The 16,424-nt window shown below is 37.3% G+C and overlaps 1 protein-coding gene across 5 annotated transcripts in view; it reads right to left on the bottom strand.

Moving 5' to 3' along the window:
* NAV2 (neuron navigator 2) overlaps nucleotides 1–16,424 on the bottom strand; it is a 395,483-nt gene that overhangs the window by 188,686 nt on the left and 190,373 nt on the right. For 4 of the 5 annotated variants that reach the window (XM_070761666.1, XM_070761675.1, XM_070761699.1 and 1 more), the window contains 2 exons: nucleotides 10,336–11,476; nucleotides 6,112–6,230 (listed from right to left, as the gene is read on the bottom strand). In XM_070761666.1, coding sequence (XP_070617767.1) covers nucleotides 6,112–6,230; nucleotides 10,336–11,476 — 1,260 coding nt within the window. Of the gene's footprint in view, nucleotides 1–6,111; nucleotides 6,231–10,335; nucleotides 11,477–12,584; nucleotides 13,067–16,424 lie in introns of those variants that run through there. The other variant, XM_070761686.1, reaches the window with a different exon arrangement.

The raw sequence follows: 16,424 nt of genomic DNA, 5'->3' as shown, positions 1-16,424 counted from the left end.
ATTATTGGAGGAGCCCTCATGGCACAGTAGTTAGAATTGAATATTGCAGGCAAATTCTGCCCCCCAGTTTGCCTGCAATACTGGAGTGTTTGTTTGTTTGTTTATTTAGATTCTGATGGGCTTTGATTCTGATGGTACTCAAGGGTGATCTATTCTTCCATAATTCTGGGGTCAGTAAAATGAGGACCCAGATTGATGGACATAATGTGCTGACATTGTAAACTGGCCGAAGAATGTATAAAGCACTACGGTGTGGCCTATAAATCTAAGTGCTACTGCTATTTATGAATATATTCATTTTCTTCATTCCCAGACAATCTCAGGCTTTTGCTGTTATGTTTGTATCCTAGTCTTGTATGTTTGTATCCTAGTCTTGTAAAGAAGTTCTAAAGATCAACGTGGGTTTGAAAAGTTCTGCAAGTTTTCTATTTGGATTCCCATTTCTTTAAATAGCCAATTTTATCGTCTCTGGAGATATCTAATGTACAGTTGAAACAAATGTATCTCATTGTTTCTGAAGGAGTGGCTTCTTTTTTAAAAAAAGAATATTTATTAAACATTTTATAGCAAAAACACACACTGATTTAAGCTAGCTGAATGCAAGAATTTATCATTTTAGAAATATGTATGATTTTTGAATGAATTGTAATGATAGTTTTTAAATAGAATTTTAAAGATTGTTTTTAATGTACTATTAATTGGATTGTTATTACTGTTTCTCTGTTTTTGTACATGATGTGAGCTGCCCCAAGTCCTTGGAGAGGGGTGGCATACAAATCCAATTAAATCTAAATCTAATCTAAATATTGGAATTTACCATTTATTATAAAATTGAAATGGAAGATTATGTTATCTATTAGACTGCATTCTCAATAGAAAAGAACTTTAGGAACACAGAAATACTGAAGTGTATCAATTGGATAAGAATATCATCTGGAAGCTCTCTAGAAAATTAATAAACAAAGAATATCTATCTTAGAATAAGGAGTAATGCAAGAATTACTTTAGTGCACCACCCAAAATTCATCTTCGAATGTTATAATCATAAAAACATATTACAGCAATTTTTAACTCATTATGTTTCCAAAGGGAGAACAGTTCTGGCTCCTTTATCTAAATATGTTTTAGTTATCCCCAGATCAAAGCATGTCTCTGTTCAGAAGTTTCATTTCATTCAAGAGGTTTTCCTCAAAGGAAAACATCCACGGAGTAATACAACCTTAGTCTACAAAAATATTTCGAGTGATCATCATAAAAGGCAAGGCTGAGCTCTACAAGTTTGAAAAAAAAAACCCCTCTCTCTATGCCACTTTTTTTGCCAGGTTTTTGTGTGTGTTTAAAATGCACTTAACACAGCTAATAGGGATAGAATACATTTTAAAACATCAATCAGAGGTATCAACACTAATTAATAAATCAACTGAATAAATCCAGCAAAAAGCAGAGGAAAAAGCTACAACTTCACCAGGAAATGGGGAAAAAATGATGCTAGATTCAATTCAGGCCAAAAATAATTTTACACAGTAGGAGCAGCCAATGAAAAATCTACCTTCTGTGAAGATACCGGTGTAGTTTCATATAATCCAGGTGGATCACAATGACTGAGAGACAAACCTCTTTTGCTCCTCTAATAGACTAAGAAAATTTGTGCAGGAATAAGCAGTCTCGAACACTTCGTTAATATTTGTCCTAATTCCAGGTTTAACAAGAACTTTGTGAAACCCGAAGAGCCCTTTGTAACCTTAGTTTTGAAATATAGAAACATAGAAACATAGAAGATTAATGGCAGAAAAAGACCTCATGGTCCATCTAGTCTGCCTTATACTATTTCCTGTATTTTATCTTAGGATGGATATATGTTTATCCTAGGCATGTTTAAATTCAGTTACTGTGGATTTACCAACCACATCTGCTGGACATTTGCAAGCATCTACTACTTTTTCAGTAAAATATTTTCTCACATTACTTTTAATCTTTCCCCAACTAACCTCAGATTGTACCTCTTTGTTCTTGTGTTCACTTTCCTATTAAAAACCCTTCTCTCCTGAACCTTATTTAACCCTTTAAAATATTTAAATGTTTTGATCATGTCCCCCCTTTCCCTTCTGTCCTCCAGACTATACAGATTGAGTTCATTAAGTCTTTCCTGATACGTTTTATGCTTAAGACCTTCCACCATTTTTGTAGCCCGTCTTTAGACCCATTCAATTTTATCAATATCTTTTTGTAGGTGAGGTCTCCAGAACTGAACACAGTATTCCAAATGTGGTCTCACCAACGCTCTATATAAGGGAATCACAATCTCCCTCTTCCTGCTTGTTATACCTCTAGCTATGCAGCCAAGCATTCTACTTGCTTTCCCTATCGCCTGACTGCACTGTTCACCCATTTTGAGACTGTCAGAAATCACTACCCCTAAATCCTTCTCTTTTGAAGTTTTTACTAACACAGAACTGCCAATACAATACTCAGATTGAGGATTCCTTTTGTCCAGGTGCATTGTTTTACATTTAGAAACACATAAACTGCAGTTTCCATTGCTTTGACCACTTATCTAGTAAAGCTAAATCATTTGCCAGATTACAGACGCCTCCAGAAATATCAACCCTATTGCACAGTTTAGAGTCATTGGCAAATAGGCAAACCTTCCCTACCAAACCTTCCCCTATGTCATTCACAAAGATATTAAAAAGAATAGGACCCAGAACAGACCCTTATGGCACACCGCTTGTAACTAGGCTCTGCTCAGAATACTCGCCATTAACAACAGCTCGCTTCAGCCAGTTGCAAATCCACTGAACTATCCAGGGATTAAGTCCAATCTTCACTAACTTATCTATCAGCTCTTTATGTGGAACCGTATCAAAGTCTTTACTGAAGTCCAGCTAGGCAATATCCACGGCACCACTTTCATCCAACACCTTTGTGACATAGTCAAAGAAATCAATGAGATTAGTCTGACATGATTTGCCCTAAGTAAAGCCATGCTGGTTTGGGTCCAATAAGTTATTGGTTTTTAGGTGCCGATTTATCGTCTTTTTGAGTAGAGTCTCTATCATTTTAACTATAACTGATGTCAAGCTAACTGGCCTGTAGTTGCTAGCTTCTTCTTTACTGCCCTTCTTGTGGATAGGCACAACACTGGCCATTCTCCAATCATCAGGAACATCTCCTGTTAAAAGGGATTGGCTAAACAAATCAGTCAGGGGGGTAGTAATCTGTGAACTGAAACCTTAGTAATTTTTTATTAAAAATGTGAATAACTTCCTTAAAAAATTGTTTGTAAGATTAGTGCAAAAGAGACTTTTAGACTTTTAAAAGATTATAAACACCTGGCTTTTTACAGAACTGCTAGGGTAGAATTCTATTGATAGAAAGTAAGGAATTAGAGTAATTGAAGGTTGCTGCAAGGTATTGTAAGGGGATACTTAAGGGGCAAGTTTTTGTTTTATTGTTTCATGATTGTTTTAGATTTATCAATTTTGTTGTTGTAATCTGCTTGTTTTAAGAGAGGTGGTCATATACATATTTTTAATAAACAAATAAAATATGATTGGAAGTAGAACAAGAGGCTTGTGGAGTTGTTAATTTAGGTTCACATAATTCAGCCTTCTCAATCTATTGCCCTTTAAATATGTTGGAACAGCAGCTTCTAAAATTCCCAGGGAATGATGATATAACTGAATTTGTCAACTGTATCTCTGGGCTGAAATGATAGAGCTTGGGTCTGCTGTAGAATACCAAATCCCATTTGTTATCTTTAATTGCTTTTTCTATACCCATACTGTACATATTTTATTAAAAGTATATTTAGAAATCCGCTGAATAGCACTAACTCCTTGTCCATGAAAATATTGTTCAGAGTTTACACATGGCTAAATAATAATCTGTAGTATATTAAAATCTTTACTAGTCTTTTGCACATTCATAACTTGGCTGGATGATAAATTAGGTACAGCTATTACAAAAACTGTACACAGGGGTGAGTAACTTAGTGGATGAAGGATTAATTGTGAGAACAGAAACTGTTGGAAACTTTCCAAAATCTGTGTAACTTCTAAATACTAGCCAGTCTCTTAAAGATAGACCAACTTAATTACCCAAGCACAAAAAAACTAGTTTTTTGAAAGGCAAGAATAATCAAATGAATAGCAGATGAAATGAAGAGAACAATTCTCTTAAAAATAACAAAATACATTTCTGGAAAATGCTCATACAAACTCTGATAAAGAGCATGTTGAATAATTACGAACTGCCTTTCCATGTATTTCAGATTCACAGGGTACCGTTAACTACTTTTAAACTCTTGATAAAACATTGGAAAATGTATTCTCTAAAAGAGCTTGAACTGAAGATACTTAAAAGAGTTTAGAGATGTATGGATAAAACCCTGCTTTTACGTAAGACAGTTAAAAGCTTAAACATATTTGACATTGCAGCCAAGTGAGAATATATGGCTTAGAGCTGCAGTAATTTTAGGCTATTTAAGCATTTCAGGTCTTATCTAGAAACTATTGCCATCATAGGTGGTTTTTTTCAGCATAAGAACTATACTGAAATAATAGGAGCAGTTAACATTGTATTTCCATTTTTAGATATACAGTGGTACCTCGACATATGAGTTTAATTCATTCCAGACCCGAGCTTGTAAGTCGATCAACTCGCATCTCGAACAAATGCCTTTAGACTTTGTTTTTTGCGCCGAGATAACCGGAAGCAAGGAGATTCTTGCATCACCTAGTGAAAGCTCGGCTCATATCCCTAATTTGAGCTCAGGTGTCGAACAGAAATTTCGCTCGCGTCGCGGCTCATAACTTGGAATACTCACATGTGGAGCAGCTCGTATCTAGAGGTACTACTGTATACAAATATTTGGGATATTTCTATTATGAATGCAGTGTTTATAATTTTTTTCTTCTTAGAAAGAATTTGCAAGTGGTATCACCATTGCCTGGGGTTCTATTCATTTCCCTGTGTAGTTGCCCACAGAAGTGGTACCTATTAAACTACTTGTGGTCACCTGCTTGTTAGCAGGAGCTGGAGTGTGTGACAGGACCTCACCTTGCCCCGCAGCAACAATGGGTCTTGAACACAAGCCTGCCCATTGGCAGCCCAGCATTTTAGCTTTGTGAGCCACTGCGCAATTCCTATATGTTTATAGTTAATTAATCTCAATATAACGTACTGTACATACATACAGACATTTTAAGAATCCTTCATAGTATTAGGCATTTGAACATACAATTGCTATTTCAAGAATCAAAAGACTTTACTTAAATATTAGGAGCTCAGACAATGCCTAGAGCAGCAGTCTCCAACATTTGCAGCTCTGTGGTCCAGCTGGGGCAGAAGGAGGAGAACGATGGGCCATGTAAGCGCACACACAGTCTTAGTGTGAATTGTGAGATGTTGCATGGACACCTACAGTCCTTACATGAGCGGGCCTGCGCAAATATGCACAAAACCCTTGTACTAGTGGGCCGGTGTATGCACACACCTAGTCCTTGCATGACCAGCAAGCTGGTACATGTGGCGGGCCAGGTCATATGTGTGCAAGTGCCCATGGCCTGCCACTTATGGAAGTTGAGCTGTGCATGCGCTCTGGCCAGCCACTCATGCAGCTAAATTCTGAGTAGGCCACGGCCTGGTAATGGTTGGGAATCCCTGGTCTAGAACAACACATGGAATGATGGAGATGCACAGTTCTGTGGCATTTTAAAATTATTATTAAAAAACAATTAAATAAAACATTCTGGCCATTTTACATAAGCTTCACAGTAGTTATTTAACACAGAATTAACATTGAAAAGAAGCACAAGTGGGCCTTTTCATTGTTACATATCCTTTTTTTTAAAAAAAAGGATTTACATAATATCCTAACTGGATTCACAAAATAGTGACTCTCCTGAGTAAGAACCTGAGATTAGCTGCTTTGGTAGTCAAGATACTGAAAAACTCAGTAAACACGCAACACCAAGAATGAATGTGCATGCGGTCCTCACTCTCATGAAAGCCACAGCCTAAATAAGCAAAATAAACCTTCTGGGAAGGCATTTTTTAAAAATCTTCTGATTCAGAGAGCCAATACACTCAACACATCCCGTCTCTTACCAGAAAGATCTTCTAAAATAGGTTGTCCAGTTTTTGTGCAGGGAACAGATTCCATGTTTGTGCTTCCTCCTCCAGTACCGGACTCTGCTGTTATGTTTCCCTCATTGTCTGTCTGGGATCTGAAATACAAAATAGAGGTAAAGCGAAAAGGAAACACATTCATCCATTCACTCACTCACTCACTCACTCACTCACTCACTCACTCACTCACTCACTCATTCATTTGACAAAAAGAAGTCTGGCATCAATAAAACAATGCTTTCCAGTATAGCATTGTGTCTTTTCCACAGGATACACTAGCATGCTGACTGTACATAATTTATTAGTCCCATGTTGTGTTATGTCCTAGAAATTGAAAGAGGCACTGAACTGTAAAAAAAAAAGAAATTTCTGCTGTCTAAGGGCCTTCTGCCATCATTTTAAACAACTTCTAAATTAAGTTTCCAATCAGATCAATAGTCTGCACGGCTTTCATCCAACAGAGGGCAAGAAACTTCAATGAGATATTAATTATTCACGCTGGCTATTCTTCACCTACTTATTTTTTTCATCTCTATCATAGCTATTAAAGGAAGAGAAAACATTTTAGAAAAATTACCTGAAATTCTGCAACAAAGATATGATAGCATTTGCAAATGGTCAAAATAATTAGAATTTTCTAGTTAATTTTTCTAATGATTCTTTGAGGAATTAGTTGAAATGGAATAGCATAAGAAATATTGAATACTGATGGTGACTATCTTTTCATTGATTTATACCTATCCCCTGGCATTAAAAACAAACAAAATGGAAAGTGAATTTTCCATGTTCACATTTGTATGCTGGCTTTTGTGCTCCCTTGGATAGCAATAGTATTTTGGAGTCCTCCCTTCCATCACTACATTAGTTTGGACCAACAAACACCATTGCTTCACATAAATAGAAAGTCTCAATGCATTCATTTTTTTTAATAAAAAAAGCCAGTGCTACTGGAGGTCACTTGTATTGGAAATAAAATCACACGGCTTTTCATCTTCTATTTTAATATCATTTCGGCTGAACTTGTGAAAGAAGACTATGGATGTACAGTAAGACCTCACCTATCGCTGGTGTTACGTTCCAGACCCGGCCGCGATAGGTGAAATCCGCGATGTGGAATTTATCGACTGATAGTACTTATTTAAGTATTTATATTGTAATTGTTTGGTAAGTTTTCATTGTTTTAAGTGTTTATAAACCCTTCCCACGCTCTTACAAAATACATATCACAGTAGTACATATATAATATAACTTAAAACTAATAAAAATAATAAAAACAATAAAGCAACAACATTCTCTTTCTCTCTCATACGTATACGTAATCTCTCTCTGTCTCTCATATATCCTAAGAAATATTTCTTGAAAACCCGCAATGAAGTGAAGCCGCGGTAGGGGAAGCGCAATATAGCGAGGGACTACTGTATTCCTGCACTGTTCTGTTTTATTCAAATTGTATAAGGTCTCTTCCTTGAACAGAGGGCTGGACTAGAAAACCTCCAAGGTCCCTTCCACATCCTATCCTATCCTATTTTATTTATTTTTGTTTATTTATTTATTTAGTCAAGTACGCATTGGTAGTATACAAAATATAACAATGTTTATATACATGATACTAGTAAGAGAGAAACATTAGGACAGGGGATGGTAGGCACGCTGGTGCACTTATGCATGCTCCTTACTTCTAAGGAATCGGGTGAGGTCAACAGTGGATAGTCTAAGGATAAAGTTTTGGGAGTTAGGTGATGATACTACAGAGTCAGGTAGTGAGTTCCCTGCATTAACTACTTGGTTACTAAAGTTGTATTTCCTGCAGTCAGGTTATCCTATTTTATCCTATCCTATCCTATCCATCCCATCCTATCCCTCTTTATCCATGGACTGATATAATAATGGCTGTTAATGATGGATGCAATTGGGCTAATAAAATATTTGGAGTGAGATGAATGGTGTTAAATAACTGAGCTCTTATGGTGGTTTTTCTTCTTAGGAGGGTCTGGCATGTCATAGGTATAATATTATTTAATCATGCAATCTATTGTATTACAGTAATTCATATTTCACCTTTTTGGCTTTCTTCTTGTCCATTTTTGCACTCAATTTTTTTTCCTACCAAAATATATCTATAATCACATAATGTCTTAGGCACATTAGACAAGACTGAATTCACATTTTCAGCCTCCAAAAATGTTATCCAGATTATGGCTTTGGTTGATATTGGAATGTAGCAACTAACTGATTAGTTCAGGGATTTCCAACCTTGGCAACTTTAAGACTGGTGGACTTCAATTCCCAGCATTCCTCAGACAACAAAGCTGGCTGTCGAATTATATCAACAAAACCAGTGCAGTTGGCATCTACTTTTAACCAATGTATCAAGCCAGAATATTTCTGTAGATATCATATAACTACAGAGAATAACTTTTAATTCTGAATCCAAACCAATTCAGTGCCATTAGGTTTTGGCACAAAGATAACAAACTATGATTTGATAATGTAAAATCATTGTTTACATTATAATGAACTTTCTCTTTACCTACCTATCACTTTTTGTTCAAAAGAAAGAGGAGGAGCTGCATGAGAAGAGAACTTTTCTTGTATGTAATAGTATACTGTCTTCAGCCAAATGGTGGCATATTTTCTCAAGTCAAAAGCTACACATAACCGTTAACCAGTAGTGGATTGCTAGCGCAGTGTTTCCCAACCTTGGCCATTTGAAGATATCTGGACTTCAACTCCCAGAATTCCCCAGCCAGCAAATGCTGGCTGGGGAATTCTGGGAATTGAAGTCCAGATATCTTCAAGTGGCCAAGGTTGGGAAACACTGTGCTAGCGGTACAGTTGAGGACGGTGTACCGGTAGCGAAAGTTGTGCTGCGCACGCAGATTCTATTCTCCTGTGAGCACATGCATGAGTCCCAGCGTGTTTTGCTTTGGTGCATGCACAGGAAGCAAAATCTTGCAAGGGGATGCACGCGCATGTGATATTTCGGAGAATTTTTTTTTGCTTCTGTGCATTCGCAGAAGCAAAAAGCCCCACCAAAATCTCGCACGCACGAGCGTCTCCTCATGAGATTTTGCTTCCTGCACATGCGCAGAAGCAAAACCACACTGGGATATGTGCACCCAGAAGAAATGAAGCTGCGCACACAAAGTACCAATAGCAGCGGTAATGGGAATCCGCCCCTGCCATTAACTGTTATGCCAAGGTCACATTACAAAAAAGTAGCAGAGCTAGAACAAGGTATAAAGGTTAAAAAGCCGCTCTGAATCTCTGGAGAAGGGCAGCCTAGAACTTGAAATGATAGATAGATAGGTAGGTAGGTAGGTATACAGATAGAAAATAGATAGATAGGTAGGTAGGTATACAGATAGAAAATAGATAGATAGGTAGGTAGGTATAGAGATAGAAAATAGATAGATAGATAGATAGATAGATAGATAGATAGATAGATAGATAGATAGATAGAAAATAGATAGGTACGTAGGTAGGTAGATAGGTAGGTAGGTAGATGGATAGAAGATAGGTAGGTAGGTAGGTAGGTATATAGATAGAAAATAGATAGAAAGAAAATAGATAGATAGATAGATAGATAGATAGATAGATAGATAGATAGATAGATAGAAAATAGATAGATAGGTAGGTAGGTAGATGGATAGAAGATAGGTAGGTGGGTAGGTAGGTAGGTATATAGATAGCAAATAGATAGATTGATAGAAAGAAAATAGATAGATAGATAGATAGATAGATAGATAGATAGATAGATAGATAGATAGATAGATATAGGTAGGTATATAGATAGAAAATAGATAGATTGATAGAAAGAAAATAGATAGATAGATAGATAGATAGATAGATAGATAGATAGATAGATAGATAGATAGATAGGAATAATAAATAAATAAACAAATAATAAACAAACAAACAAAAAAGGAAGGAAGGAAGGAAGGCAGGGGGAGAGAGAAAGAGAGAAAGAGAGAAAGAAAGAGAAAGAAAGAAAGAAAGAAAGAAAGAAAGAAAGAAAGAAAGAAAGATGTGGCTGCAATTGGCCAACCTTCCAAGGACTACATGCATTTCCCCGATCTCATAATATGCGCTGTGGTCCATGTCTGTTCAAAATAAATAATACCAAGCAACTCAGCAGTTGCTATAGTTGTCTTCCTCCTTCAGGAAAGCTATGACAAGTCATGATTAAAAATTGCTTCTTACCTATACATGAAAGGAGCTACTGTGGCGGTATTTGGATGGCTGTATTGCTGTTGTGGATGAGGTAGCTGAACACTCACAGTATTGCTTCCTGTTGTCTGGGTGGTACTATTAGTTGGCCCATTGACAGCGTGGCTGCTGCTGCTGGAGGTTAAAGCTGACCAGCCTCCCATTCCTCTCCCATCCATGGAGGCTAAACTCGACGTGGAACTTGAATTCTTGCAATCTAGCTGTGCTTTTGGATGAGAGAGGCTGGAGGCCGGCTTTGCGCTTCGGCTCCTTTCGCCTTCCTTTGCAGAACAACTTGGGGCACTTGAGGATTTCCCTGTGGTGTTTTTCATCCCTGGTTTTGGTATTCCACTATGTGAAGGGGCAGCTGCTTCTTTCTTGGCACTGTTGAGCTTTCCTCCCTTTGGGATAAAGCTTGCAATCTTGGAGGATTTTTTTGGCATTTCGTTTACAGCAGGCGGGACCTGTTCTTCCTTCAGCTCTTCTTTCAGGTCAGCTTTTTCTGTCACGGAAGTTCTCTTGGCCACATCTTTGTTTTTTTCCTTTTCTTTCTCCTTTTCTTTTTCTTTCTCCTTTTCTTTCTCTTTCTGTTTCTCTTTTTCTTTTTCATTGCCCTTTGGGGAACTCTTCTTGTTGGTCAGAGCCCGACTAAATGTCCGTTGTGCAATTCCCTTAAGTGCAATTTTGGGACTGTTTGATGTGGGTCCTGGGGTGTTTAAGTTCTGGTTTGCAGCTTCCATTTCCTCACTTTCTTCAAAGTTTGAGAGGCCCTCTAATCTTTCACAACTAGTGTCCCGAGACCCCGGACATTCAAAAGATGCTTTGGAACCCGCTTTTGTATTGAAGAGTTTCAACTTCTCCAGCATTGATCTCTGACCATTGGGAGTAGTTTTGACCATCTCTGGAACAGGTTTGGGGGATTCCTGAACTTGCTGTTTTACAGTTAATGTGGACGTTGGGGTTGCGTGTTTTGCACTTAATGATTTGCTGCGCCAAGGTTTAACTGCAGAATTGGGCTGGGGGATGGCTGAAGAATTATTGCAACTGGCAGCATTGTTGCTACTGCTGCTTTGAACCAAAGAGGTTGCATTTTCATTCATTCCTGTGGGTTGGGGATCTAAAATGTCTGCTGGTTCTGGGGGAGAGAGAAGGGGGGGGGAGAGATACAAGATTGTTGGCGCTTTGGATTTGAACAAAATCTCCAAATAAACATGATTTGCTTTCACAGTGTTTCAGTATTTAACAATATTTCAAAATATCTATATACAGAAATGACATCTATCTATCTATCTATCTATCTATCTATCTATCTATCTATCTATCTATTATCTATTCTTGGACTTGTGGGGGGGGGAGACCGATATGATCGATTTTTGGCAATTAAATTTGCTAAACGTTTTATTTCAATTGCAAGTTTACTGAAAACTCCATCTCTTTCTTAACTGCTCCGGATCAAACAATCTACATTTAAGTGTTTATCCCCATTATACTGATATACTGTAGTTTGGAAACTGTCTAACCAAAGCTATATTTCAAATAAAGAAACAAACATGAACTCAATGGGTATGGAACCATCCAGCTTGACAATCCTGAAAAATAATTGAACAATAATTCCAAATATAATAAGAATCAAACAAAATAAAACCAACGTTCACATACCAGAAAATCACCACAAACAAAATAAAGTCTCACAATAACCAAACTTTATATATTTCATTTCCTAATCCAGAAAGCTAAAATGTTTAATAGAATAGAATGAATAGAATAGAATAGAATAGAATAGAATTTTTATTGGCCAAGTGTGATTGGACACATAAGGAATTTGTCTGGGTGCATATGCTCTCAACGTACATAAAAGAAAAGGATACATTTGTCAAGAATCATGTGGTACAACACTTAATGATTGTCATAGGGGTCAAATAAGCAATGAAGAAACAATCAATATTAATAAAAATCTTAGGATACAAGATTCAAGTTAAAGTCATACAGTCCTAAGAAGTAGGAAAAGGATGATAGGAATGATGAGAAAAACTAGTAGAATATAAGTGCAGATTTAGTAAAAAGTGTGACCCAATAATACCTTTATCTAGACAAGAATGTATATGTGATCAAATTTATCTTAAACTGACAGAAGCTATATTAAAAAGCTATAGCTGAAAAGTTTCCTTGATGAATTCAAATCTCTTCTATGTTTCACATTATTTTTCTTTTAAAAAGAGAGGTTAAAAATCTCCCTTACTCACCTCTCCAGAGCCACTGCTTTTTAAAAGTACTCCTTGCAAACTTTCTCTTCTGAAGATATTACTGCAAACACATCTTCTTTTTAGACTGCTGATGCTTCCAATTAACTTTTGTCATCTCTCAACTCTTAGCCTGCCCTGCAGCTTGCTTGGGATTAACGGCTTTTACCTGCTATCCTGGATCCTTTAGCACTAAACGGCAACTAGAGCTTCTTGTGCTTTTTGAACTTAAAAATAAACAGCAACCGGCAGTGGACGTTTGCAGCAGTTTGGAAAGGAACTGTGAATGTTGTTTTCTGAATCATACACAGAGAGTCTCTTTGACTTCACTTTTAACCGCTCACGGAAGAGACAGCTCTGTTAATCTCACCAGTGTGATTTGCATCAAACTGCTTCATATTTCTAAGCACACCCATCTTCCTTACTTAGCAGAGATTTGGGTTTCTAAGAGAATTCTCTTGCAGTCAACTCCCACTGTCCTAACTGAAACAGCAGATGTGCACGCTCATTTTATAGAGAGCAGGCATTGCTAGGATTGGAATATTTCCAGAGTGTCATTAATTATAAATGATTAAACTAGATAATCTCCATTGCACTTTTTCCCACCCTCACCCTTATACCCAGAAGTTTGGAAAAGGGAATCAACTCAGGTCTAAACGCCTCACAGAATGAACTAGATTTATAGCTATATATATTTTAGGTGTAGTTAAATACTTAAGCAATCCCTTTTCATTTTGCAATTGGGACAGAAGTTAAAAGTTCATTGGATGTATGACTGCACACTATATGGCTATGCAGTCAACACATACAAAATCAATTCACAGGTTTTGCCAGTGTACTAAATGCATGATTTTATACCCAACTGTATCTAAATTTTAAACTACCTGTACACATCATGAAACTAATTTGATTCTACGGCATCAGCTGCAGCAAGAAGAAATCATCTATTATTTTATGCAAAGTTCTGTATCCCATCCTTCTAATGGGTATAGATCATTCAGCTGCATCTGGAATTAAGACTCCAAAGACTGCTTTGAACATTTCCAGAAAATGCTAAAATCCTTAGTCCTTTTTTTTAGTGCCTTAACCCTGCTGCTATGCTCGGGTCTATATGACCTGAAATGAAATTTGAGACCCTGTAGATTATTTGTCATGCGGATCTGAAACTTGTGATTAATTGACTTTTCCTCTTTTGAGGGGTTCTTACTATGAGTGTTTGGTTTGTTTACTTTTTGCTACACGCTGATTGTTACATTTCATTACACCCAAAACAGTACAAGTGTATAGTAAATGTGAACACAACAGTAGGGTTAAATTTAGGGCCTTAGATCAGGGGTTTCCAACCTTGGCAACTTTAAGACTGGTGGACTTCAACTGGCTGAGGAATTCTGGGAGTTGAAGTCTACAAGTCTTAAAGCTGCCAAGGTTGGAGAGCCCTGTCTTAGATCAATGCTGACTCTGGACAAGCCCCTGCAGTTTTCTTGGCAAGATCTCCAGAAGTGATTTGCCATTGCTTCCTTCCTAGGGCTGAGAGAAAATGACTAAGGTCACCCAGCTGGCTTTATGCCTATTGCCCAAGACAGGACTAGAACTCACTACTTCTAGCCTTAATCACTGCACAAACCGGCTCTCTTACTCCTATAACATTTGTAAACACTTCCCAATTACTCCACCCCATTATACCTTTATTATAAGGTATAAGAATTCTTTATTATTATTTCAACACTATTTCTGTTTTAATTCTTTAAAACAGAAAAGTGTCTTCTATTATTTTTGTGGAACACTCATGGGGATGGGTAAAGAATAGTGAAGGCAATGGTTCAATGGAAGGCAACATTTATTTTTGACTTCTACTTCTCGTTCACCTAAATCACAAACCACAAAAATAATAGTAATGTCCAGCTGCCAGACATGACTGATGATAAGTTTTGAAATTGGACTGAAGTTTATGGGCAACTGGAAAAGAGTTATATACAGCCCTTGGGGCATTAATTGTCTAACCTTGCCTTCAATAAAACACCTGTGAGTTGTATATGGGGAACTGATGGATCTAACTATAAATGGAATCCACAAAATTATTATTATTATTATTATTATTATTATTATTATTATTATTATTATTATGTCAGTACAACAAAGCAAACGAGATCACTATGCTGAATTTCGTATTTCATCACCAGTCGGGCGCTTCCCAAGCACCTAGGACTGTGTGATGTAGCGGCGAATTATGTTTGCCGATCCCAGTAAAGCAGCCTTTTGCAATTGGCAAATGGAGATTTTGTCAATTCCGATGGTTTTCAAATGTCCGCTGAGATCCTTTGGTACTGCGCCCAGCGTGCCAGGTACCACTGGGACCACTTTCACGGGCTTATGCCAGAGTCGTTGCAGCTCGATTTTTAGATCTTCGTATTTCACTAATTTCTCTAGCAGCTTATTATTATTATTATTATTATTATTAATTATTATTATTATTATTATTATTTAATTAATTAAATTTGTATGCCGTCCTTCTCCGAAGACTCGGGACGGCTCCCATGGACCCATCCCTTCTATGCTTAGTTGCAAGTGTGAATGTTGCAGAGGTGTGAAGTGAAACCTAATAATACGTTGCCCTTAATATTTATCCTTGTTACAAATAGTTTGCAAAAATTTTATAGAGATAAAGCATCCTCCTCAGTTCCTAATCTACAGCTCTTGGGAGATCCCCAGACCCTTGTTTTAGGATTTTACCATGAACCTGCCTTATGAATAAATGAACGCTGATCATTATTTCAGCTGCATTTTCAGGTCATTGGCTTTGGTCCTCGTTCAAACGTTTCATTTGGGGCGGCACGGGGGGGGGGAGGACTTCCTTGGACTGAGTGTCTCACATTGCCTCTTTTTGCAATGCATAAAATTAATTCCCACCTGTCATCTTCCCTGAGGCGGTTTTGTTTCTTCAAGAGTGTTTGCCAACTTTACTCGACAACAAGTGAGACATGTTCAAATTCAAAATATGGTTAGGCTAAATGACTACTTTCTCTCCCCCTTTCAAAGCAAGAGCTCGGATTGGAATTTATTTAATTCCCAGTGTTTCTGTTACAGATTCGCTGGTGGTCTTGTTTGAATGCCAATGCATAATGTATCAGAGTTAGCTGGAATTTCATCAGGTCCTGTAATATCTCGACAGCAAATTCAAACCTAGCCACTCACAATGAAACTATGTCGATAGTTTAAATGGTTCTGTGAAATGTTTGTGTAAGAAGAACTGGAGAAAACGCATATAATTTCCCATCATTTGTCAAGTTAAACCTAAACACAGGCTGCTTCCTTATGGTTACCACTAGCTGTAGAGATTTGTCAGAAATAAAGAAAATTACTTCTAGAATGTAATTCTAATTAACTTTAGTCACTGGGAAGAGCCAAAAAATGAGTTTATGAACACGAGGGAATGGGACAGGGCAATTGGGTATGTGGGAAATCTGTGGCCTCCCAGATAGCAAGTTTTGGGAGACAACCTCTCACTGTCCCTCACACAGAATCACAGTAGGGTGAATGGAATTAGGGATCGTGCTATGGCCATCATTTGCAGTTGTCAGTTAAATGTAGCTGGTCTTTTTGAGATAAAACAATGTTTTTCTCAGACAACATGTATGTGTCTTCTCCTAGAGCTATTCGTTTAAAGGTCCCAGAGGTGTAATGAATCACGGAACTGCAATTAATTTGCATCCTTCCTTGCTAAACAAAGTATTACATGAAAAATGGTATATCTCCATCCAAGAGTAAACAAATTTTGAGAATACTCAATTCTACAGATTTGATCTTCTAACAGTGAGAATTAGTGATTCTCCAAGTAGCCTGTCA

Source organism: Erythrolamprus reginae, chromosome 1 (assembly GCF_031021105.1).
Source record: "Erythrolamprus reginae isolate rEryReg1 chromosome 1, rEryReg1.hap1, whole genome shotgun sequence".
NCBI lineage: Eukaryota > Metazoa > Chordata > Lepidosauria > Squamata > Dipsadidae > Erythrolamprus > Erythrolamprus reginae.
This window is presented reverse-complemented; position numbering and strand designations above follow the sequence as displayed.